The following is a 26,239-nucleotide window of genomic DNA, read 5'->3' on the forward strand; positions in this document are numbered from 1 at the left end:
AACTGGTTTGGTGTTGCGCTGTGTTGGCACAACATTGCCAAATACCTTTCTTTTCGCTAGAGAATCAAGTTCTGCCTGGATCGCATCTTTCCATTTTGGCCAATCAGCTCTACGTTGGCATTCATCAACGGAGCGTGGTTCGATGTCATCGGTCTCAATAATCTCACGCGCCACTGAATACGCGAATACATCATCAATGATGATGGAGTTTCTTTCCCACGTCCCATGTTCACTAGTGTAATTAACAGAGATCTCTACGTTCTCAGGGATAGGTTCTGACATTGAGGTGTCCCCCAATGATGTCTCTTGGACATAACCATAATCGGGAACATTCTCATGGGACGGATTTTGAGTATCGATGATCAAAGGATTTGTTTGTGCCTCATTCGCTCTCTTTCTAGGGCTAGTATCCTTCGAACCAATCGGTCTACCGCGCTTCCTTGCTGGACCTGCAGCCATAGATGCCACATCATTGCCATGTTGGGCAATGGCGCCATCTCCTGGTGTCATAGAAGTGGCGTGATGTCCAGTATTTGGGACATCGATCCTTGCAGGCACGTTTGCAGCAGGTATGTGTGATCTCGTCACTTTGGCAACATCAGAAAACGCATCAGGCAGAGTGTCTGCTACGTTCTGGAGCTCGATTATTCGTTGCACTTCAAGTTCGGACTGTGCGGTACGGGGATCGAGATGAGACATAGTGGGGACAGACCACGACAATTTCTGTCGTTCCTGTTGAACATCTGTGTTCTTATCTTCCCCTAACGATGGGAAGACTGTCTCATCAAAGTGACAATCCGCAAATCTAGCGGTAAAGAGATCGCCTGTCAAGGGTTCAAGATAGCGGACGATCGTTGGAGATTCATATCCAACATAAATGCCCATTCGTCGTTGTGGACCCATCTTAGTACGCTGTGGCGGCGTAATAGGCACATAAATGGCACACCCAAAAATGCGTAAGTGCGAGATATCAGGCTCGTACCCAGTCACTAGCTGTAACGCAGAGTAAGATTGGGTTGCAGTGGGTCGTAGACGAATTAGCGTCGCTGCATGCAATATTGCATATCCCCAAGCAAAAACAGGGAGATTGGTGCGCATAACCAATGTCTGTGCTATCATTTGTAGTCATTTGATAGCGGCTTCTGCGAGACCATTTTGGGTATGAACATGGGGAACTGGATGCTCTACATCAATCCCCAGTGACATGCAATAGTCATCGAATGTTTTCGATGTAAACTCCCCAGCATTATCAAGTCGAATTGACTTAATAGGGTGGTCAGGGTAGTGAGCCCGTAGACGAATAATCTGGGCGAGGAGTTTAGCATAAGCAGCATTTCGAGTGGACAACAGCGCGACATGTGACCAGCGCGTTGACGCATCAACCAATACCATAAAGTATTTAAAGGGTCCGCATGATGGTTGAATTGGTCCACAGATATCCCCTTGGATTCTCTGTAAGAACGGAATGAGTATTTTGGGATCCTTTGCGTAGGACGGTCTCGGTCCTAATTTTCCGAATGAACAGGCTTTGCAGAAAGAGCGAGGGGCCTTTGAAGCAACCAATGAGGATTTTGGTTGGGCCTGAGCGTCTGTAGCGCTATTAGAAGCAAAATGTGTGACTACATCTCCCATCATGGCGTTAGAGCCACGGGAATTGTTGTTGATGGCGTCATGGCCATTGGGAGGAACAACTATGGCGTCATGCTCATAGTTGGCGCCATTTATGGCGTCATCACATTGGACTTGGGCGGCCCTATGGCGCCCCAAGAAGGCTGCAGCGCCAGATGCTGCAATTGTTGCGGTCATGCTAAGTCCATGAATCAATTTTCGATTCTTGCTTCTTCTCACTCTGAAGAATGGATGTCCGTGTGAAGTCTTCAGTATACGGAGCATCATATCACGACCAGGATGTCCTAGTCGGTCATGCCAAAGCCAGTATGTGTCAGAATCCAAGAGATCATCTCTTATGACATTATTGGATTCAATAGGTCGAATTGTAGTGACATAAAGTCCACTAGATTGACACATAAGCTTCTCTAAGATGCGCTTTCTTCCGCAATCATTAGAGGTAATGCAAAGGAATTCTATTCCGTTCTCACTATGCGTTTCCGCATGGAATCCGTTGGCTCTAATATCTTTAAAGCTCAATAAGGTTCGGTTTGCCTTAGGAGCGTAGAGAGCTTCAGTGACTTTAATCAAGGTGCCATTGGGCAAAAGGAATTGGGCCATTCCATGTCCTTGAACTAAACCTAATGGCCCAGCCATCGTAGTCACAGATGAATATGTAGGCAACATCTCCAAGAATAATTGCCTATGTCGTAGAATGGTGTGCGTAGTCGCACTATCCGCAAGACATTGAAGTTCATCCATTCCTTGAAAAGTTACCAGAATGTTGACCGGAAAAATTGGCTGGAAAAGTGGCCAGAAAAGTCGCCGGAAAGTGGCCGGAAGTCGGCCGGAAAAGTCGCCGGAAAAGGGTTGACTGACGTTGACCTGGGGTGCTGACGTGGCACTCTGACGCTGACGTGGGCTGCTGACTAGACGCTTGCGTGGGCGCTGACGTGGCAGGCTGACGTCGGTGGGCTTTTGGGCCTGTTTCTTTGCTTCTTGGGCTCGGCTGCTCCTTCTGCCTTTGGGCCTGGCTTCGTCTGTTGGGCTGGGGTTGGGCTTGGGCTGGGCTAGGTTGACTGAGGCAGGCGGCGGTTCGGTGGTGCAGTGACTTCAGGCGGCCGGTTCAGGTGGTTCTAGGCCGGTTCCGGTGATGAGGTTTCCGGTTCCCGGAATCTGGGAATGAGATGTAGCTTGGGTCAAAAGGTGGCCTTGAGGGGTGGACTAGAAGATGGCAAACCAGGCTGGAATTCTTCGGATTCTTCTAGGGAGGCCGGTTTGGACACTTCCGGTGGCCGGTTCAGGTTGATTCCGGCCGGTTCTGGGGGCGGGGCCGCCGGTTCTGGATTCCTGGAGTTGAGATCTTCAAAGTGGGTGGCAGTGGTTTCTGGGATTTGAAGGCTACGAATTTAGGGTTTCAGGGTTAGGGCTTCGTGCTGATAACGTGTTGTAAAGAAACTGAAATTGAGAGAAATTCACTGTATATTCTCATTGATAATAGGAGCCTCTTTATATAAAGGATTACAATGCATAGAATCTTAATCATACAAGGAAAGTAATCGTACATTGAATAGGAATCTAGATCCTTCTAATTTAACCCTATTACCACTAGGTCAAGTAACCTAGGGTTTGGGCCAAACACAAATTAGGGTTCACTTGAACAAAAGTGAATTTATTATCTTGTGTGGCAGAAATAGTCAAATCGATTTTGCTTTGCCTACAATCCTACATACAGGAATCCATGGCTAGTGAACAATAAATACGGATAGCAGTGTGCACAAAATGGCAGTGTATTGAGTACGGATATATATAAATATGGCTAATGAACAATGAATACAGATACACGTAGTTAATTTTGCAAGTATGCATATTAACTATTGATAGGAAAAGCTTTAATAAAATTTTAAATAGAAAAGAAGTTAAAGAATATATATTAATTGAGGTATTTTGCAATACTGATGTAAAGACGAGATAATTAATTTGTAGATTTGGATAAATTAATGTAAAAAAGTGGTTTGTTAATATTACTTCACACTTTTAACCATATATATATATAAGATGTTTATCTGAATATTAAATTATAATACATTAATTTGGTTTTTTCTTTAACAATGAATACGGATTTTTGTGTTTATCTAAATATGTATTTTTGATAAAGTATTTTGTCAATTATATCTTTTATTTCGTCACAATTATCAGTACCCATAAAACAAACAATACAAAAATTATAAAAGGGTGTCATTTGCTCTATCAAATGACACGGTTAGTAAAGTGTATCCAAAAGGGGGGTGACAATTGGTCATTTTTCTAGTAGTGTGTTGTAGATGCAGTCATCTTGATGATAAATGGTTCAGAAACTAAGACTGAAAATTAGTGTGTATATATGATTAAGTCTGGGGCCAAATAGAGATATAACATAAAAATGAATGACCATTTAGCAAAAACCAAAGTTTCACTGGGGGTCACTGCCCTCACTAGTCTCCACGTGCGTCCGCCAGTGCTTGAGAACTGATGTCTAATCCTCTGCCCTTCTCAAAACTCCATTCTCCAAATCCTTCACATTGTGTCCGATTGAATTCGAGGTGCAGGCGACGGCAGCGGCGGCGCAGATGAAATTGAAAGGGGAAGAAGAGCAGCAGCAACAAGCAGCTCGGCTCTCCAAAACCCCCAAGAAAAAAAAAATGGTGATAAGCATTAAGATCAAGGTTATTTTGGTCTTTTGGTTTCCCCCCCCCCCCCCCCCCCCCCCCCTAACGTGCTTACCCTAGCAGCTTTTTAACGGATATGTCAAGGAAATTTGACGTAGTAGGTATGTTGTTGATAGTAATATAAGACTTTAGGTATCACATTGATAACTTTGTAAGTTTTGGTATCAAATTGGCCTTGACACTGATGGTGAATTTTTCTCATAGCTATAAGTGGTGCACGACTATGGTCAATTGTGCTCCAACAACTTTGAAATGACTTATTCCAAACTCCGCTATCTGACTTTAATGATTATTTTGTTTTGATTGAGCTGGAGTTGATTCAACAATAATTTCTAAATTCTGTGATGATTGTGTGCAACTTATTACACAAATAATTATGTTGGATCAACATCTAGAGTATAACGGTGTCACTTTGTTCATAATCAACAACCAAATATCTTAATTTATTTTAAAATTCATCATATAGATGCATATATGTATATTTTCAATTTAACTAACTCTCTCTAGTATCTTATTTTGTGTCTCAATACTAAATCCTTTCATGAAATTGACTATTTTAAATTTCTTGCAGTAAAGGTTTTTCCCATTTATGTTTGCTTATCACATTTAATTGGACAAAAAAATAATTCTCTTATGACCAACAGCTTATCACGTAAAGATAACAACCATAATAATTCATACCCATACAACGGTTAGTTTATGACTAAAGCAACTGCCTAGGGCCCAGCTAGTTTAATATCATATGAGAACTCTACATATGCAATGTCGCTTCTCTTGTCGTATTAATGATAAATCTAGCAAAGGTTCCAAAAATTTTCATATCTCACTTGGCTTATTGTAAATTACTGCATATGAGAATTTAAGGACCACTCTAGCTGGAAATGAACCCACCCCACCACACCTTTCATATCACAAAGTGACAAACCAAACATATCACATACCTCAAATTCAAGAGAAAGAAACATGTGACTCAAATAAAATATCATCACATACGAAATTAATTGACCTTAACGATAAACTTGACCACGATTTTACGCATTGATGAACTCCACAGGTTCAAGCTTTGCAGGAGAAAGAGCAGGATCAGCTACAATAGCAAGAAGATCTCCATCCTCACCATTCAAATATGCATTCAAAAAAGCCACAACAATTCCGCCCACAGACTTCCTCATTAGGTCCTTCGGACCGCTTCCATTTTTGCACATACATCCCGACATTGCTCCAACCACGCCCGGTAGATCGTCGTCCAACATGTCCATGTGACCATAGTCCTTGGCCACAAAATGTGCACATGGGGGTTTGCTCTCGTTGAAGAACTCCTTGTGGTTCAAACCCTCGGGAGCACACGGTTGCGACATGCAATCGTTCTTCTTTTCCGGTCCAAGGCCAGTGCCAATTACCGCGACGGGAATATTCAGGTCGAAAGAGCGAGGGACATAGGTGAGGATGTGGGGATTAGTTCTGCAATATTGGTTGGCGCCTGCGACAGGGTCAATCCCAATTAGCACTGAAACTTTGAGGGACAAAGCAGCTTTGGCATATCCAAGTGCTAATGCAAATGCTGCTTTGCCACCTCTACTGTGGCCTGACAGAGCAAATTTGGTCAAGTCCGCGACAACATTTTCAGGCAGAAGAGATTGAAGGCCTTCTGGTAACCAGTTTACCACTTTTGCAGCTGATTCAATTTCTTCAGGTCCAGTTGCAGGCACCAAGCTATATAACTAAAAAATACAATTCACATTTAATTTAAAATTTTAACTATCTGACGTCAAAATGGCAATGATATTCATACTTTCATTTTGTCATCCTGCGCTAGCTCATTCCATACAAGTATTTTGAAGATAAAATTGATTATTGAGTGCAGTACAACTAATTGGGGATGATGATAGTAAACCAATTGCCTTATATAAAATTGACTGAGAGATTATATGAGACTGATGTATATGCATGATAGTGTCCATACCTGAGGTCCAACTACTATGAATCCATGAGAGGCTATGTGTTGGAGTATTCCTTTGTAGAAGTAGTTGCGGAGGTAGAAGCCATGAAGAAGCAAGAGTACTGGATAAGTGCCGCTTACAGTTGGTGTCGCAATTAACAATGGCTTTGGAGGGGCTGAGGAATCGAAACAGGAAGAAAATGGAGTTTCCTCTGTAATGAATTTGATGGGGAACTTTCCTTCATCAAAAACAGATGCCATCGGGGCTCAATATGCGACTATGTGACAAGTACTATGTATATAAAATGCAACTTTGGTCAGTTCTGTTTCTACAGTACTGAAGCTTAGGACCACAAGCATGGAAAATGTGTTCTAATAAATGTCTACATCAGAGTGAGCCTACTATAGTACGATAATTCTTGTCGCATTGAGTGAGAGGCTGAGATTAATTGAACGTATTTGATCAGATCAATCTGTGAACTATACTATAGGATCAGCTGAAGAATAGAACCAAAACATACATTACGTCAAAACAAAAAACAAAAACTACTGTACTAAGCAAGCAACAACAAAAAGAAGAGATGAAAGAGATGTTACACTAGTGTATTATTGTAGGACAGTAGGAAGGTAAGGACATCCAGCTTATAAACTTGGTTGAATCCACAAATGTCGTTCATGAAATTTAGAGGGTTTTCTTTCTCCAAAACCATAAGAATAAGACTCCCCGAAGTGTCGCTTGATTTTTCTATCTTCCATATCAAAAATCCCCATGTCCATGACTGCTCCTTCTTCTAGGGATTGACTTTCATCACCCGTGAAGTAAATGCAATTGGCTTTGCAGCCTCCAGTGACTGAGACGTCAACCGAGAATGATGCACTTCTATCACTAAGGAACAGAGACCAATTCCCTAAGTTATTTACCTCCGAATATCCAGACCAATTCCCTAAGTTATTTACCTCCGAATCATATCCAAAGCGATTTCCAGATGACACTTCAAACACCCTAAAACTTGTTGCAGTTGTTGAATAGTTTCGGATATGGTAGCTTCGGCTGTGGCACCCGTTATATATGCCTTTAAATTGCACATTGTTGTAGAGAAACTGAAATTGAGAGGAAATTGTTGTATATACTCATTGATAATAGGGGCCCATTTATATAGAGGATTACAATGCATAGAATCTCAATCATACAAGGAAAGTAATTCTACATTGATTAGGATTCTAGATCCTTCTAATTAAATCCTATTACCACTAGGTCAAGTAACCTAGAGTTTGGGCTAAACACAAATTAGGTTTTCCTTGAACACTCCCCCTTGTGTTGCCCAAACGCGGTGCTTCTCTCGTTGCCTCATTAAAAACCTTGCCGAGTAACAAAAACCCAGTGGGACAAAAATAACCTCGGTCGAAGGGGAAAAAGAGCACAACACACCCTTCACGTTTCGAGACCATACATGTAGACATCTCCCCCTGATGTCTGCATCTCCCCCTGATGACTACGGTCATGGGAGTTCGGATAACTTCCGTAAACGATGCTACCAACATGTTTCTCGAAAGTGGAATTTAGGTAATGACTTAGTGAGCAAGTCTGCCACACTGTCCTCAGATCGAACCTAATTCACTTTGATCTTGAGGAGAGTCTGTTGTTGCTGATTAAGCTTGGTGTTGTCGCTTTGATGTAGCCTTGCTTCATTTGTTCAAAACAAGCTGCATTATCCTAAATGCTCGTAGGCTCATCTATGGTAGACTTCAAACCACAATTGTTCGAACATGCGTAATTATGGATCCAATCCATATACATTCACGAATCTCTTCGTGAAGAGCAACAGTCTCTGCATGGTCCGAAGATATAGCGACTAGGGTCTATTATGTAGACCTCCAAGATATCGCAGTCTTTACCCATGGTGAACACTTAACCAATTTGGGAATGACCTTTGTGTGGGTCAGAGAGATACCCAACATCAGCAAAACCTTCCAAAATGCTAACTTCGTTTTGGGATGGGGAGAGGGGACGCATGCCGGTGTTGGCGGCGTTCCTGGTGTGTGATGGGTCCGAATCCATCATCTCTCTGTAGGAATAAAGCATGCCCATATCAATCGTACATCTCAAGTCCGAAAGATACCTTTTACACCAATCCAATGGCATCGCGTTGGCGCACAGCTATACCTTAGCTAACAAGTTCACAACATATGAGATGTCTGGTCTTGTGCATAGGGATAAGTACAATAATGCGCCAATTGTACTAAGTAAGGCACTTCTGCCTCTAGCACATCTTCGTCATCATCCTTTCGACGAAGAGGATCCTTTTCAGGATCAAGACTACGGACGATCATGGGGGTGCTTGAAGGTTTGACCTTGTCAAAATGCCTAAGCATCTATCAACACGATGCTCAAGTTCCAAACCGAGACATAATCGTGTTCTCCCAAAATCCTTCATCTCAAACTCGGATTTCTAGTTTTCAGCGGTTTCCCTTAACTCTTTAAGGGCTTCTAATGAAGATCATGTCCAACATGAACCGCGATAGAATCTGAAACTTGTTATGGAAACGCGTGGGCATATCCCTTCCCAATCAAGTAGTCACTTTAGTGAGCGTTTCAACCTCTTCATAAACGCGCTCCGTGGTCTAGAGCCACTTGACTTGGGTAAATGAATTTCACCATGAACCTTCATGTATATTCCGTATCTAGATCCCCATAGAGATACGTAGTGACCACATTTGTAAGCTGCATGTTCAGTTATTCGGAAACTACCAAACTGACAAGGTAGTGGAGTGCAATGACATCCATTACGAGAGAATATGTCTCATTGTAGTCGATTGCAGGGCGTTTTGTGAGAAGCCTTGCGCCATAAGGCGAGATTGCCATCTCTTTTTCTCATCACGCTTTCTAACGAAGACCCATTAGTCAACAGGTTTTATGTTAGGAGGTGTTGACATCACTAGCTCAAAAACCTTCCTCTTCGTTAGAGAATCCAACTTAACCTGGATCGCATCTTTCCATTTAGGCCAAATCTCTCTACGTTGGCATTCATTCATCAACGGAGCGTGGTTCGATATCATCAGACTCAACAAACTCATGCGCAACGAAATGCGCAACAACATCATCAATTATGATGGAGTTTCTATCCCACATCTCATGTACACTAGTGTAAGTTTCATATAGCTCTATATTCTCAGGAATAGGTTCTGACGTTGAGGCGTCCCCCAACAATAACCATAACCTGGAAGATACTCATGAGACGGATTTTGAGTCTTGATGATCAAAGGATTGGAATGTGCCAAAGTATCCTTCGAACCCACGGGCCTCCCACGCATCCTAGCTGGGGCCATGGCCTATAACGCCAGAGTGCCACTCTCATTGGCGTTGGCGCCATGCCTACCTCCGTGTAGGGTGGCGCTACGTCCTCTGGTAGGGACGTACTTCCTTGCAGGCATATTTGCAGCAGATGTGTGATCTCGTCACTTTAACAGGGATCAAGATGAGACATAGTGGGGACAGGCCACGACAATTCATGTCGTTCCTGCTGAACATCTGTGTTCTTATCTCCCCCTAACGACGGGAAGACTGTCTCATCAAAGTGACATCCACAAATCTAGCGGTAAGGAGATCGCCATGCAAGGGCATTAAGTGGCGGACGATTGTTGGAGTCTCAAATCCAACTGAGTTGCGCATTCGTCTGTAAGGACCCATTATAAAGCGCTGTGGCGGCGCAATTGGCACATAAATGGCACACTCAAATATGCGTAAGTACGATAATTGTACCCAGTCACTAGCTGTAACGCAGAGGTAGATTGAGTGACGGTGGGTCGTAGACGAATTAGCATTGCTGCATGCGATATTGCATCACCCCAAGCAGATAAGGAGATTGGGGCGCATTTCCAATGTCCTGACTACCATCGTAGTCGTTTCCGCGAGACCATTTGGGTTTGTACATGAGAATATGATATCCAACATCAGTCCCATGGCAATATCCATCGAAAGTCTTCGATGTAAACTCTCTAGCATCGTCAAGTCCAAGTGACGGAATAGGATGATCCGGGGAGTGAGCCCGTTGTCATATGATATTTGCTAGGAGTGTAGCATAAGTAGCATTACAGGTGGACAATGGCACAACACGGGACCAACGTGTTGGCATATCAACCAACATCATGAGATATTTAAACGTCCGCAAGTTGGTGGAATCAGTCCACAGAATCCCTACGGATTCTATGTAAGAACATAATGAGTATTTTCATATCCTTTGCATAGGACGGTCTCAGCCCTAATTTTCCTAAGGAAATGGCTTTGTAAAATGAGCGAGATGTCTTAGAAGCAACCAATGAGGGTTTTGGTTGGGCCTGAGCGTTAGAAACGCACATTGAAGCAAAGTTTGTGACTACATCACCCATCATGGTGTCATGACCATGGGAAGTGGCATCCATGGCGTTATAACCATGGGGATGGACATCCATGGCGTCATGGCCATGGGTAGCGCCATATATGGCGTTGTCACAAGGGACTTGGGCGGCCATATGGCGCCCCAAGACAGCTGCAGTGCCAGATGCTGCAATTGTTGCGGTCTTGCAAAGTCCAGGAATCAATTTTTGATTCTTGCTTCATTTCGCTCGAGGGTGTCCATGTGAAGTCTTTATTAGACGGATCACCATATCATGACCAGGGTGACTTATCCTGTCGAGACAAAGCCAATATGTGTCTAAATCCAAGAGATCTTCTCTCATAACTTTATTGGATTTAATAGCTCGAATAGTGACATAGAGTCCACTAGAGAGACACATAAACTTCTCTAAGATGCGCCATCGTTCGCAATCATTAGAGGCATTGCAAAGGAACTCATTTCTGTTCTCTACATGCGTTGTCGCATGGAATCCGTTGGCTATCCATAGGTGCGAGTTGCCCTAGGAGCGTAGAGAGTTTCTGTGACATTAATCAAGGTGCCATTTGGCAAAGAGAACTTGGGCTATTCCATGTCCTTGAATTAATACTGATGGCCCAGCCATCGTTGTCACAAAGTAACATGCTCATGAATCAAAATGGAGTCATAATGAAAAGAACTCAAAATTTTATTCATAAGCCAACGGAGTACATCATTATCTCTTAACCATTAGGAGAATCTAATCCAAATGCTAGCTAATGCAAAACAATGGTAGTCGTCTAACTTCTTTCGGTAATTCCAACGCAAATGTGATCAGGTGAGTAGAGAGATGTCGGTGGAGCAAAGCTCGCTTAATTACCACTTATCTCAAAACCTTCCTAGACATCACATTTACATTGAGTACGCCTACTTTGAAGAAAGACTAAACCATAGGCATCTACTACAAAAATAATACGGCAATTGCCTACATCTCTTGGAAACTAAAGGCTTAAACAGAATTGGCGATCTATTGATCCCAGCCAGATTCGTAGTCTTCAACCCTTCACTCTAGATCATCTTCTTGATCTTCTTGTTCTACATAGTGAGCTTCTCGTGCTTCACAATATGTTTTGTAGGCGGTGACAGTTTCTTCACGAGCTCTACAAATGTGTGCCCAATGATCAGACACTCCACATTGAGAACATACATCTCTTTGCTCAAACTCCATTGATTGAGGCGCTTTGAAAGCGTCATTTAGATGGCTCTTAGTGTTGGTGGCGCCACCAACATGGCCAGAGGCGTTGCCTCCCTCTCTCTTTCCACGTTGACCTCTTCGGTTCCGTGTTCGCCTATATTGGCGGTTACCTTCCCAAGTAGAGCGATTATATGGACCAGAACGTCCAGAAGTATCCCTAAGGTTAGGGTTTCGCTCTTGGCGCCTTCTCTTAGGGGCGCAACTATAATTGGATTCCGGAATATGCTATGTTCCCACGGATCTTGAATTATAGTTCTTCACAAGGATGTTGTCATACTTTTCAGTGACAGTCATAGCTCCAATGAGCTCATGAAACCTTGTGATCCGTCCTGCAGTAACATCAATTCGATAGTTCTTAGCAACCATCAATGCAGAAACGGGGAAGGTAGAGAGAGTCTTCTCAATCAACATCGCATTTGTGATCTCTTTACCACAGAATTCCATTAAGGATTTAATGCGAAGTGCTTCCGAGTTGTAGTCAAGAACTGACTTGAAATCATAGGAGTGGAGGCTATGCCATCTCACTTCTAGGTCAGGAAGCAAGGAAGGAGTCACAGACGTTGCCAAATCTTTCTTTGAGTGAGACCCACAGCCTTCTGGGGTCTTCTTCATTCATACACTCGTACTGGAGCGAATCATCCATATGACGAGTCATTAGGATGATGGCTTTCGCCTTATTTGCCTCTAAGGCTGCTCTATTTGCTTCCAAAGCTTGAGCTTGCTCAACAGTTAGCACGTCCTGGCTAGGCTCGAGAATCGTATCCAGGATTCCATCGGCCTTGAGATGCTGGCGGACATCACGAACCCACCTGTGATATTCAGAGCCAGTTGTTCCCAATGGAGTAAAGTCCAATTTGTTCAGGTTACTCATCCTCAAAGAGAACAAGAAATTAGGGTTAGTTTCGGAGCGAAAAAGGCTACCACGAAAAACTATAAAATTTCTGAGCGTAGTCGCTTCCAAGAAATTAGGGATTTTCTGAGCGTAGTCGCTTCCAAGAAAATCCGATTCCAAGAGGGGTTTTGGATTAGATCGAAACAATGATGTATGTGGTCGATCGTTTTTCTTCTCAACAAACTCTAAGTTTGGAGGACTCTACAAGCTCCAAGCTTGGAGTGAGCACGAACCCCCACAGTTCGGCTATTGGTCTCCCCTATGAAGAAGAAAGGGGGGTAGAAGAAGGGATGTTGGAAGTCCCCGAGAAAAAGAAGAAGAAATTGAAAAACTTCAAAAACGGGAACTTTTAGAAAAGTTTACCTTGAAAAGATGCCGGAATTCTTGACCGGAAAAGATGTTGGTTGGGCTGTGCAGTGATACTGCAGGGTCGCTGCGAGGATGTCGCGAGGACGCTACGGAGATGTCGCGAGGACTGTTGCGGGGCCACTACGGGGATGCGACTGCTGCGGGGATGTCGCGAGGACAGTTGCGGGGTCGCTGCGGGGATGTCGCGAGGCCGCGAGGACAGTTGCGGGGATGCTGTGGGGATGCGACTGCTGCGGGGATGTCGCGAGGCCGCGAGGATAGTTGCGGGGATGCTGTGGAGATGTCGCGAGGCCGCTAGTGAGTCGCGGTCGCGAGGGCAGCTAGCGCGCGCGAAGGTAGAAGGCAAGCAGTGCTTGCGGGCGCTACAGGGGCAGCGAGGCTAACCTAGTAGGGTTAGCGATGAGTTGCGACGCGGGGGCAGCGGGGGCAGTAGTAGCGTAGGCAAGGCAAATCTGGTGAAGCTTGATCAATTTCTGGGGTTTTGGTTTCTAAAGCTAGGGTTAGGGCTCGTGCTGATAACGTGTTGTAGAGAAACTGAAATTGAGAGGAAATTGTTGTATATACTCATTGATAATAGGGGCCTCTTTATATAGAGGATTACAATGCATAGAAATCATACAAGGAAAGTAATTCTACATTGATTAGGATTCTAGATCCTTCTAATTAAATCCTATTACCACTAGGTCAAGTAACCTAGAGTTTGGGCTAAACACAAATTAGGTTTTCCTTGAACACACATAACATAAAACCACCAGTAAGGCCCCTGCTGATTCCACAAGGTATAGTTTGTAACGACTAGAACAACCTGGCATTGGTGGTGCAGCAACTCTCCTCACTTTGATTCTATTTACAAAATCAAGAACAAAAACTTCCCCCAAATAGTCCACAACATAACATTCTCCATTGAAACAAGTTAGATCCACTATAGTTATATCTAGAGAAGAACTGACACGAATACTTTCCCAATTTTCATCCTTTCCTGGTCTGCAAAATGCCAAATGTTTCCTTTCATATATGAGGATGACAGTGTAATCCGATGACTGAGAAGGGCTTGATAACAGGCCAAACTTACTTATGACTTGAGGACGGGAGGTTGGATACTTCCATCTTCTCCAGTAATTACTGTTGGAAAATCTTGGCAGCTCGATTCGGGTATGATTTAAAGGATGCAATAGAGTCAATTTCCAAGCATGATCATATGCAATTAGGAGCCAACCTAGCGAAGAAAAACACTGGTTGCCTTCAGCTTCTGGCAGGTTGAGTTTGTTGAATCTACCTTTTGTGATACTATAACACAAAGGGTTTATGTCGTCTTCGATCATTGGGAGCATAAGGATTGGAACTTGATGACTGAATTCACCAGTAAAGTTTTCCTTGGTAGCTTTTGATCTCCATGATTTACAAGCTGCACCAAAAGCAGCAAAATCTTCCAAGCAGACAATTCTCTTGGCGATGGATACAACAAGATCTGGAGGAAGATCAGACCAGTCGGCGTCCATCATAATTAGGGTTGTTTTGAACCAACGAGAAAGTTTGCCCCTTCTAGATCTTATAAACCATGCGTTCCTCAGGTCATTGTTTATGGGTCAAGGTTTCCAATTACTGTACATTGAAATTTTCAAAGCCCAATGAATATGCGAGATGATATGGGCCAAGGTCATGTCAATTTGAGAACTAAGACATACAGTAGTTCCTTTTTTTTTTTCTTTTTCTTTTTTTGAGCAAGAACCTTTGAATTATGTCTTGGAGTAGAAGAATTAGCTACCTTGTGACTAATTTGTTTACTCAACCACACCCTAGAGAAAAATGGAGTTGAATTGCGATGATTGATGTGATTGATTCTTAGAGTTTGTTTGTCTTGGTCAAGAGAAGTCTCTTGATTTAAAAGGGAATATTTTGTTTTTTTTTTTTTAAAGAAAGAGAATATTTTGTTTTGTTTTTCTTATTTTGAGAAAAAGAGAACATTCTACTCTCCTATGGCATTGGCCAACGACATCCTACAACCTCTCTCCTTATTTTCTATTTCAGTGGGTAGGATATAGTGGAAAAGAAAAAAAAAATGGAAGCCTTGAACCCTCCAATTTGAAGATGAATAGATTTCTAAAAAAAAAAAAAAAAAGGTTTGAACTTTGTAGATGAATAGAGGAGATCACATGACAATAACAATTCGAGATATAGACCGGCATTTAAACCACTATTTGGGCAACGAACACTTAATAAGAGTAACTCCCGCACATTCTTGACAATGTCAACACGTTCTTGACACATCGTCTAATAGAGATGTCGTTCTACTTTTATAAATCAAATTATGATATGATTTTTCTTAATAAAAAATTTGCACTAAATTCAATTTAACATTCCAGCTGCTTATATTGAACATAATATTGAATCAAAACTCCAAGGCAGGCTGAGGAAACAGACTAATTACAAACAGGTCAAAAAATTGATGAGAAAGAACCAAATATTTGTTTTTGGCCTAGATAAAAAATTAAAATTAAAATTAAAAAACAGTACATGCTGAGGACCAAAGTCTTCTCACATTTTCAACGACTTCTCTCCCACATCACATCACGTCACGAACTCCTTAAAGGAGCAAACCCGAGACACATCGAGAACATTTCCGCCACTCCGAGAATCAACCGCCTCAATCTCACACGTGTACGCGACCCATCCCGAAGCCTCTAACCGCCCCCAAAACAAAAAAGAGGAAACCGCCCCCTTTACTTCTTAAGACTCCGTTTTCCCCTCATTTGCTCTAACAAGAATCAACTCGCCATTTCCAGTATTCTTCATATTCACTCTAACCGAGAATTCTCGAGAGATGTGGAGCCAACCCTACCGGAAAGATGACGTGGAGTCCGGATCCCGGCCGCTCTACCCCATGATGCTCGAGAGCCCCGAGCTCCGCTGGTCCTTCATCCGCAAAATCTACTCCATCATCGCCGTCCAACTGCTCGCCACCATCGCCGTCGCCGCCACCGTCGTCTCCTACCACCCGATTGCCAACTTCTTCGTCAGCACCGGCGCCGGCTTGGCCCTCTACATAGTCCTCATCATCACTCCCTTCATCGGTACCTTCTTAATTCTACCTAGTCGATCCCCCTTTTGGTTTTTTTGTGAGCTTTGTTGTGAAATTAGGGTTTCTGATTTTGGTTTTGGTTTGGACGCAGTGTTGTGCCCGCTGTACTATTACCACCAGAGGCATCCTGTGAATTACCTCCTGCTTGGGATTTTCACCATCTCTCTTGCCTTTGTGGTGGGATTGACTTGCGCTTTTACTAGCGGTTAGTGCTTAAAATCCTTCTTCTCTTTGTGTAAATTTTCGATTGGAAATGGTGAATTTGATAATTGAAGTTCATGATAGGAATGATTTAGTAGAGGTTTGAAGTTATTGTCTATGTGAGGAGTGGAGTAACAGGACTGTTACTGTGTGGACTTTAATTCCAGTTGGGGCTGACATTGTGAAATTTTTTACAATTTGTTGGATTGGAAACAGGGAAGGTTATTTTGGAGTCTGTGATACTCACCGTTGTGGTTGTAATTGCTCTCACCCTGTACACATTTTGGGCTGCAAGGAGAGGCCAAGATTTCAACTTTCTTGGTCCCTTCTTGGCCGGAGCATTGCTCGTTCTCATTGTGTTTTCTCTGATTCAGGTATGTTGTGCTTATTTGGACCTTCTTGGCAATGTGTCCAATGTTGAATTCGGATTTAAACTGTTCGGGTTTATATGCATTTCTGGTTGCAGGTTTTCTTCCCCCTGGGTAAGCTCTCAGTGATGATATACGGGTGCTTGGCATCGATCATCTTTTGTGGATACATTGTGTATGACACGGACAATCTCATCAAGCGCTACTCTTACGACGAGTACATTTGGGCTGCGGTCTCGTTGTATTTGGATATCATCAACCTGTTCCTTGCATTGCTGACTATTTTCAGAAGTGCTGAATAGCTGAGGAGATAATCTCTGCTTTCTTTGTGTCTCTTGTTTGTCCTCGATATGGTGTAGGAGTAATTGTGAATGTCATAAAGAACTAAAACTCTGTCATTGTACATCGATACATAGTTGATTTCATGGATGATTCTTGGTTCTTGCCAGTATATAATCATTAAATCACTAGAGCTCTGTTCAAGACTTCAATTTAGCTGACCTATCAAAATTGACTCCATCTTCTATTTTGCCAATTTCATATCTGTCAACTGAGACAACTTGTGTAGTATAAGACTATAAGCAGTGTTCAATCCCGTATCTCATAAGAGAAACATATTATTTACATGATGGCCAAGCAAAAGTGGAGTGACATTATCTCATCTAATTCGGTTAATCTTTAGGCTAATATATTTGGAAGTTTCCAAGTTTATATGGAATATGATCCATACAGAGAGAGTTTGTCCAATTGCTGGTAGGATATGGTTTTCCAGCTAGCCGAATCATGTGGCCGGTGTTGTTTTACGCCAGGTTCCTTTTCAGATCACAAACACAGTTTCCCCGGATAATTCACGCCCAACAATCCAACCAAAGCCAAAGCACTGGCTAATTGTAGTTTTGTTTCTTCAACTTGGTGTTCATGAATACTGAGAACTAGGTTGACGACTCTGCCGTCACGATCAAGGTCATCGGGGTTCAGATACTCGCAACTCTAGCTGCAGTCGGTACCATCTTTTTGGTCAGCCAAAATAGCGGGAGAAAGATTTTAGAAGCTGCAATTCCAACCATTGCGGTTTTCACTAGTCTCACCAGACACAATGTGCGCAATGAGGGAAGGCCATGATTTCGAATTTTATGGTCCTCTCCTGCTTTCAGGGTTGATGGGTCTCGTCGGCTTTGGTCTGATCCAAGTGTTTTTCCCACTCGGTAGTATTGCTATGATGATATACGGGAGTGTGGGACTGAGCATAGCTCCTTACAGCATTGTGTATGTATGCCATCAGTCACCTAATTAAGCGCCACTACGGACTTTATTGACTACGTTTTGGCTCTAGTCCATCTCAAATTAGGATGTTAATTGTTAATCTCTTCCTCGAGTTGATCAAGTTTCCCAAGAATTTCTAAGGCCTATAATGATGATGTGACCTCTTTAATCCGTGGAAATCATGTTTGCTTGGTTTTTTTTTTTGAGAAAATGCTGTTTGCGTAGTTATGTTTGAGACTTTGAGAAGTAAGCGAAAATGTTATAATTACGTAAAAAGTGAATAGTTTTTTTTTTTTTTTTTTTGAATAGGACAGTGAATAGTTTTCTTATGTTACTCAGAAGTGTTATTTGCTCGTAACTTCATATATTACTGGTTGGTTGTTGCCTTGTTGGATATGACTTTGACGCCTTTAGTTCATATTAATCGATTGAAAGGCAATAAACTCCAAACGTCCTAATACCTTACTAACGATACTACGTGAGTAAGATGAAATTTCAGTTTCCTCACTTCGAATTTGACACGAAGACGAAGACGAAGACTTGGAAGCCAAAGTAGTCCACGACCTATTTACTAACGAAGTATACTTGGAAGATGAAATTTCTTTTTCCTTCATTTCTATTTTTCTGCATGGAATTTGACACATATAGCTTTTCTTTGAACACGCCCTATACTCAATATTCTACCCTAGTACCACACCAATCCACACGCCAAACCTTCCATATAGAAACTATGACCAATTGGTTTCTATTTCTAGTTTGTAAACATACCAATATGATTTGACCTTAGATGCTTCTCCAATTTTCGTCACTCAATTCATTCCACCACTTCCTTAGAAAGGAAGAACAAAGAAAAGTTCACGGACGTTGGATCCCACTAAAATTTAAAAACGCGTCATTCAATTGACGTATTAAATACCTAATTTATCTCTTTGCACATTTGCCCTCTCCTTCGGCCGGAAAAGAAGCTTCTTGACGTGGTCACGGTTTCCAAGCAAGCAAGGTTCGACTCATCTGAGCTATTTGTGTTCGATCCGCTATTCTTGTTCGATCCTTCTGAGCCCATCACCTGAATCAGTGATTCCACTACTTCTTGTAGGGCTGGGCATAAACCGATCCGAATATGCAAAACCGGCCGAACCGGCCCTGAAAAATGAATTGGGAACCAAACCGGACAAAATACGACAGAAAAACTCTATATTCCGAATCGGACAAGATTTTTCTGGTTTGAGACCGGGTTCAGGCTCTGAACCGATCATACAGAACTGAATTGGCCGAATAATTATTTATTTAATTTCTATTTAAATTAACATTAGTTTTATTTAAATTAGTTGTCGAATTCTAATTGGATGAAATCAGGTTGCACATAGAATCTATTGTACCTGATTCCTTTCAAGAAAACCCTAATCTCTCTCTCGAGTTCTCATCAGCCTCTCATCTCTCTCGGGTCTAGACTCAAACGACCCTCTCACAGAGTCACAGCCACTGACCAACGAGACCAACGCCGCCGACCAAGCCGCCTGCCAACGACACCAACCAACGACTCCGTCATCTTTGTTAGTCTTGATTTCAGTTTTTCAAGTTCGACTTTGATCTGTACTTCTGCGCAAAGCCTTCGATCTGCACAACGTCGAGCCCAACCTTCAGCCGTCGACCTTCAATCTGCACAACGCCGACCTTCAACTCGCCTTCAATCTGCAGTTCTACACAACGCCCCCGTCGCCAACAAACACCGAAACCGCACCGGGATGAACTAAAAATTCGAGTAACCTGAATATGTCGGCCCAGTCCATTATAAAACAGTTGTCAGTCCAAATTTTAGCCCAACCGATCAATGAGGGTCGAACTCGGGTTGGGCCCAAAACTGAGCCGGCTCGACCCGTGCCCACCCCTAGCTTCTTGTTCTATGATCGTGGGGTTTAGATTCAAATCGCACGATTTTAATTGAAACATTTTCTTTCCCTTCTTGCGGTTTTTTAGTAGAACGAGGTTTGTTATCGTTAAATGGTAAGAACAACAATTAAATAAACTAAAAATTATAAATGGACACGTATCCTCTCAAAATTGGATATGGTCAGCTTTGAAAAGTATGATTAGCGAAGTATTATCATTGATGTAGCTTTAAATTTCAGTGAAATTCACATGTCACTTATTAAACAAGAAAGAAATATAAAAAGTAAAGTATTACCAGAGAAGGTAGCTATCATTCTCCTCCAATCTTCACCGAGCCTCTTTATAAGTAGGGTCTATAAGTATTACATCCATACCAAAACATTTTCCCGCACTTTCACGCCAACAAAATCTCCCAAAACAAACACACTAGTAGCAAATTCCAGTTTCCTCTCTCCGATTAGCAAGAACAGGATCGATGACGTCGAACCCGAAGAGCGAGACGGACTTGGCCTTGGACGCCGGAGCGACCCGCCGGCTCTACCCGTCCATGGTTGATAGCCCGGAGCTCCGCTGGGCCTTCATTCGCAAAGTCTACGCCATCCTCACCGTCCAGCTACTCCTCACAGTCGCCGTCGCCGCCACCGTCGATTTAGTCCGTCCGATTGCTCACTTCCTTGTCAAAACCCGCGCCGGCTTGGGCGTCGACATCGCCGTCTTCGTCATGGCCCTCGCCGGTAATTCTTTCTCCGTAAAGATGGTTTCTTTAGGGTTTTTGCTGTGGAGATTAGGGTTTCGGTGTTTGACTATTGTTTGGCTTAATTGCAGTGTTGGTGGCTTTGAGAGTTTACGGCAAGAAGCACCCGGTGAATTACCTCTTGATTGGGCTTTTCACAGTCTTGATGGGACTCATAGTCGGAGTGGGTTGTGCTTATACTGAAGGTTAGTTCCCATAATCATAATCTTGCCCTTCTTTCTTTTTACATTGTGATTCTGTAAATTTTTTCTTAAAGGGGATGTAAAATTTTGATAGTTTTCTTTAGGATTAGTACATGGTTTTCAATTCTTGAAGTAATGGGTCTGATAAATTGGTACATATATCTGTGTAGTTGTAGTGATTTTGGGGATATCTAGTCCAGTTGGCTGACATTGTGTGATTTGATGAATTGGAAAACAGAGAAGGTACTTTTGGAGGCTTGGGGTCTGACCATTGTGATTTTCATGAGCTTGACTGTCTATACATTCTGGGCTGCAAGGAGAGGCTATGATTTCAGCTTCCTTGGTCCTTTTCTGTTTGCAGCTCTGATTGTTCTTCTTGGATTTAGTCTGATTCAGGTATATTAATTTGATTGAATTCTCTGTTTGGGGCTTTGATCCCTGCCTCTAGGCTCTTGCTGTATTGAATTCTTTCCAATTCCGATGCGTGTGTGTTTCATTGATTGGGTTTGTTGGGTTCATATATTGATGATCATATCTGGTTTGTTGCAGATTCTCCATCCTCTGGGGAAAACCAGTCATATGATATTCGGCATTGTGGGATGTATCATCTTCTGTGGCTACATTGTCCATGATACGGATGAGCTGATCAAGCGCCACCAGTATGATGAGTACCTGTTGGCTGCAATCCAGCTCTACTTGGATGCTATCAACCTCTTCCTGAATTTGATCACAGCTATTGATAGCTGAGAATTGAAGCTGTTGCTTAACTCAGATCAGTAACCTTCTTTTGTCCATTTGGTCCTAGTTATGGACTTATGGTTTAGGTAAAATTGTGAATGTCATGACAAATAACTAATGGATGTTTAAATGGAAGATTACTTGTAGATCTGTTTACCATTGAATCCATTATTAGATTGCTGTTGATTTACACTTTACCTTCGTTTCAAATGTGAATACTGACTGGGATGCCCACTAGTTCAAGGTGCCTAAGATTCTGAAGACTTGACCTATATATGTTAGGTGACTAGCTTTGCCAAAATTGGTTAGCTATATGTGTACCTGGGCTTGATTGGCTTTGTTTTCATTTTAAGCTTTAATTTTGTCACACCCCGAATTTTGAATAACAAATTCAAAACCGAAGCATGAATTATACAACTTAATAGAATAAATGTCCTGAATTTTTTTTTTCTCACAACAACCACACTTCACACCTCTCAATATTCAAATCTCGAAAACCTCGAGTTAATTATTACAACTCACTCTTACAAAGTAAATTGTAAAGCTCTAAATGAGCATAACAAACCTCACAAGATGTTGTAACTCAAGTACCACAACTCTAAGCAGCCTGATCACCGCCCTGGTTCTCCTGACCTGTAGGATTACCCGCTACACCGTTTGAATAGTGTACCGGGATTGCAACAATACAAACCCGGTAAGCTTTTTGCAAAGCTCGTATGAGTAAATGAAAGGATTGCACGATTTAAAGTAACAAAATCAACTCAAGCACATTTTAATTTTGTTTTGCATAATAATTGAAGTGTACAACGTCACTTCAAGCATCAATCAACTCACGTCTCATCATGACTACTCAAAAACAAACAACTTCTTACTCAATATATACTCACAGGCTTATGATTTATTTATATAAATCATCCCATGCAGTATATTATACTTACAGGCTTATGATTAATTATATTAATCACCCCATTCAGTATATCATACTTACAGGCTTATGATTAATTATATTAATCACCCCATTCAGTATGTCATACCCAAGGGCATATGATAACTCGTTTATCCCCCAAGCAGTATGATGGCAGACAGACTAGAGCTCTAACTGAATCGTAGAGTGTCACCTTGGCCAAGGTTCACCCTTACGAAAATATTTGCCTCAAATCACTCGACTCCTCATTTAACTCATCTCAACGACTCAACTATAGCACTTTACTCAATTACTCTTTATCACACTCAACTCAACCTATAAGATAAATTATATCTTCTAGAGAGTAATGCTCGAATTGTAAATCAATCGCATCAATTCCACACTTCACCAAATACCACACATCCAATATATATTCCACGTAAATATATATATATACGTAGTCACCCACACAAGAATGACCACTAATACCAACTATAGTTCACATACATTAAAATCAGGAAATTCATTTTTATAGTTTAAATACATTTTACTTACCTATGGACCGTAGTTGAGCAAGTCCATATAATTTAAAACAAATATTTATTTTCATAAAACAATTTCCACAATTTCCCAATTAAATAAAATCACCGAATTTCGGTTCGTGAATGAACCATGTGCGATTTACTCACCTCGATATTCCCGCTGCGTCTTCAATTTAACACAATACACACCAAAACCGCTCACCCAAGGAAGACCGTCAATCACCTAATCAATCATGACTTTAACTTAGCCAATAACTCAAAAACATACTCAAACGACAATCCAACGGTCGGATTGAAATTAAATGATGATCCAACGGTCTGATCCTCACGGATCACTTTTATGATCATCCTCCAAAAATTATCACAAAGATCCAACAGGCAGATCTTCCTGTATCGTACTTACTAACGTCTTCACCCATTTATACGAAAATCTGACGGTCGGATTCTCACGAATCGCCGTTCAAATCACTATTTCACAATTATACGAAGATCCAACGGTCGGATCTTCGCCCATGATCACACAAGGCCTCTGGGACAATCATACGATCAACATATCAAAACTACAAGTCCATCAGACGGTCCGATCTTCACAGATCATGGATCGAACGATCGAAATCGATCGAAATCGTAAAATTCATAACTAAATCATACGATATCCATAATTTATAAATTATATATGTAAACGATCGTATTGAAACGTAGAATCTAAAAATATAAAGAAATCACATTTTTGACCCCCGGAGGTGGCCGGAAAAGGGCCGCCGGAGTTAGGGCAGAGCCGCCGCCGATCACCGCCAATGGTGTCGGGGCCAGGCTGCTCCTCTTCATCTCATCAAGCCTAATGACTTTCCTAACTAGCATGTAAGCTGAAAATGACCGGAAGGGGTCGAAATTACCTCGAACAGTCGAGGTGGCCGGAATTTTTCCAGAAACCGGTGAGAATTTGCAGAAACCGGCGAAGCTCCGATCAACGTAAAATGTCCTCCTTTCGCTTCGATTCCTTCAGGAGACTTTTTCAGAACTTAAAGACGAACTCACTGGTTCAAGAATCACTCAAAACGAAGCTCTACAGCTCGAGATATCTTGATCGAAAGTTTCGATGGCCGGAAAAATTCCAGAATCCGGTGAGCTTGAGTTCCGACGTAAAAACTTCAACCTCAGGCCTCGATCCCTTCTGGAGAGTAGTTAAGAACCTCAAGGCGAACTCACCAGGCCAAGAATCACAGGAAGAGGTGGTCTGTAGCTCGAGATATCCGGATTTGAAGGTGGTTTCCGATTTAAAACCGGTCGAGCTCCGACGAACGTGAATCCGGTCACTCCAGGTGCGATCCTTCTGGGATGATGATCAGCAGGTTGAGGCGAGTTCATGGAGCTATGGATCTTGGGTTGTGGTGGCCGGAGCTAGGAGAAAACAGGGGTTGACCGTTTTTGGTTCAAAGGTTGCAGCTCCGATCTGCCGGATTTGAGGCCGTTCCGGTGGAAACGGTCACATCTAGCAGGTAGCCGGCGTCGAGGCGAAGGCAAGGGAGGTGGTTTGGCGTCGATTTGTGGCCGGAGGGTGGAGAACTCGGCCGGCGAAGTTTGGTGGCCGAATGGAGGCTCGGGGAGAGAGAGCAGACCGACAGTTTCCAAAAATGGAAATTGATTTTCGTTTTTTTGAAAATTTCCCAAAAAGGAAGCTTTATACTAATTTGGAAACTTTTTCAAAAAATCATAACTAATTCATACGAACTCCGATTTTTGCGTTCGCATATGCACGCGATCGTATCGACGAGATCTACAACTTTCATGAAGGAAGTTTTCCCAAATTCCGTAAGTATAAAAAGTCGATTTCTTGAATCGAATAATTTCGAGCTTTTTGTTAAAACGAATATTTCGAAACTTCGATAATTCAAAAGAATGAATTTGTTCGAGCAATATTCATGCAAAAGCACTTTATTCACTTCGTACAATTTCATGAGACGAAAAAGAAAATTGCGGGTATTACAAATTTTGTGGTTTGGTGCATTGAACTATGCAGCATTAAATGGATTTCACAAGAAAGTAAGGCAAGATTATGACAATAATACAGTAAGGAAGGAAGTATATTAGGTAGGAATTATATACTTGTAAAGAACCAAGTAATAGAGGAAATTTCTTGACTTTCAGCACCACTAGTTAGTTGGAATAGAAGTAGGAACTAGTAAAGACCATGCATATAAAGTAGCCAGGTATTGAGCTTACTCTTTCTGTGACGTGTATGCCCTTCATCAACTATATAAATGGATAGTCATCAAATTAATGACAAGTGACATTGTTGGTTTAAGATTATTAGTCAAGTGACAAAAATGTAATATTGGCAAGTGAATTACATTGTAACATTTTATGATCTATGAAATTACTTTATCTTTTAAAATGTAAATTATGAAAGGTTAATTGACCTGTGAGAGAGGCTTCTGAGCCGAAAATTTTGTTGGCAAAGATATATCCCTTTTGTTTTGTGAAAGGTTTTGTGCAATGAATTCTTTGTTGGTAAAACCATGTATCTTTTTATATTTAATCATTTTGGGACTCATTGGATCATGGGCCACAGACCAATCCGCTTGAGCCTACGACCGGCCTTGTAAGCCGGTTAGAGACCCAAAGAAACTCTTTACTACTACTAAAGCGGCTATTGTTGTTGTTGGTTTTTTTTTTTTTTTTTTGGTTCTCTTTTGCATTGGCACTTCTGGCGCTTCTCTTGGATAATACTGAAGTTCGAAAGGGTACTAATTCAATTCTCAAGAAAAGAATTAGATCTTCATATATTTAGTTCATAATCAGATACATATATTATGGGTGATGTTCCTTAAAATGAGGACTTTCAAATCCATAGTTGGATGACATGTGTATTGTAGAATTAAAAATTCAACTAAAATTGAGACCACTCATCCAACTGTTAATTTAAAAGTCTTCATTGAGTCCTCATTTTAAAATTCTCATTAAAGGCTATCCGGATATATTATTTGGTGAACAAAACTTGATGAGTGAGACATAAACTTTGTAATTATTCTTGTTTAGGAGTAATTTGAGAATGTCATCACCAGAAAAATGTGGAAACTTCCAAAAAAAAAAAAAATTATTTTGACCTAATTTTATTCATAATGCTGTAACTGCAAGACTGGGATGACCAAAGTCCAAACCATCAGAGGCAGTGAAGGCTGTGACTGCAGAGGATCA

General features: G+C 41.8%; 4 protein-coding genes across 4 annotated transcripts; 2 read left to right on the forward strand and 2 right to left on the reverse strand.

Moving 5' to 3' along the window:
* Positions 1-5,225: 5,225 nt before the first annotated feature.
* On the reverse strand, positions 5,226-6,542 carry LOC133739546 (chlorophyllase-1). Its single transcript, XM_062167328.1, has 2 exons — positions 6,280-6,542; positions 5,226-6,037 (listed from the first exon to the last, which is right to left on the reverse strand). The coding sequence occupies exons 1-2, from the start codon at positions 6,514-6,516 to the stop codon at positions 5,348-5,350; spliced, it is 927 nt and encodes a 308-aa protein (XP_062023312.1). The 5' UTR covers positions 6,517-6,542; the 3' UTR covers positions 5,226-5,347.
* A 7,294-nt stretch (positions 6,543-13,836) lies between these two features.
* On the reverse strand, positions 13,837-14,619 carry LOC133737778 (F-box protein At2g17036-like). The gene has a single exon (XM_062165277.1). It carries the CDS (start codon positions 14,617-14,619, stop codon positions 13,837-13,839), a length of 783 nt encoding a protein of 260 aa, XP_062021261.1.
* Positions 14,620-15,739: 1,120 nt separating this feature from the next.
* On the forward strand, positions 15,740-17,259 carry LOC133736983 (protein LIFEGUARD 4-like). The gene is made up of 4 exons (XM_062164612.1): positions 15,740-16,191; positions 16,291-16,404; positions 16,617-16,774; positions 16,867-17,259. Exons 1-4 carry the CDS (start codon positions 15,942-15,944, stop codon positions 17,068-17,070), a joined length of 726 nt encoding a protein of 241 aa, XP_062020596.1. The 5' UTR covers positions 15,740-15,941; the 3' UTR covers positions 17,071-17,259.
* A 3,049-nt stretch (positions 17,260-20,308) lies between these two features.
* Positions 20,309-21,840, forward strand: LOC133740357 (protein LIFEGUARD 4-like). The gene is made up of 4 exons (XM_062168305.1): positions 20,309-20,655; positions 20,747-20,860; positions 21,096-21,253; positions 21,407-21,840. Exons 1-4 carry the CDS (start codon positions 20,397-20,399, stop codon positions 21,602-21,604), a joined length of 729 nt encoding a protein of 242 aa, XP_062024289.1. The 5' UTR covers positions 20,309-20,396; the 3' UTR covers positions 21,605-21,840.
* Positions 21,841-26,239: the final 4,399 nt, after the last annotated feature.

The sequence above is a fragment of the Rosa rugosa genome, chromosome 3 (assembly GCF_958449725.1).
Source record: "Rosa rugosa chromosome 3, drRosRugo1.1, whole genome shotgun sequence".
NCBI lineage: Eukaryota > Viridiplantae > Streptophyta > Magnoliopsida > Rosales > Rosaceae > Rosa > Rosa rugosa.

Bases quoted from the DNA above. Each gene is read 5' to 3' on its own strand.
- LOC133736983 (XM_062164612.1), top strand. From the start codon at position 15,942: ATGTGGAGCCAACCCTACCGGAAAGATGACGTGGAGTCCGGATCCCGG. The intron at 16,192-16,290 runs GTACCTTCTTAA...GTTTGGACGCAG, and splicing joins CATCATCACTCCCTTCATCG to TGTTGTGCCCGCTGTACTAT. The intron at 16,775-16,866 runs GTATGTTGTGCT...TTCTGGTTGCAG, and splicing joins TTGTGTTTTCTCTGATTCAG to GTTTTCTTCCCCCTGGGTAA.
- LOC133740357 (XM_062168305.1), top strand. From the start codon at position 20,397: ATGACGTCGAACCCGAAGAGCGAGACGGACTTGGCCTTGGACGCCGGA. The intron at 20,861-21,095 runs GTTAGTTCCCAT...ATTGGAAAACAG, and splicing joins GGGTTGTGCTTATACTGAAG to AGAAGGTACTTTTGGAGGCT. The intron at 21,254-21,406 runs GTATATTAATTT...GGTTTGTTGCAG, and splicing joins TTGGATTTAGTCTGATTCAG to ATTCTCCATCCTCTGGGGAA.
- LOC133737778 (XM_062165277.1), bottom strand. From the start codon at position 14,619: ATGGACGCCGACTGGTCTGATCTTCCTCCAGATCTTGTTGTATCCATC.
- LOC133739546 (XM_062167328.1), bottom strand. From the start codon at position 6,516: ATGGCATCTGTTTTTGATGAAGGAAAGTTCCCCATCAAATTCATTACA. The intron at 6,038-6,279 runs GTATGGACACTA...TGTATTTTTTAG, and splicing joins TCATAGTAGTTGGACCTCAG to TTATATAGCTTGGTGCCTGC.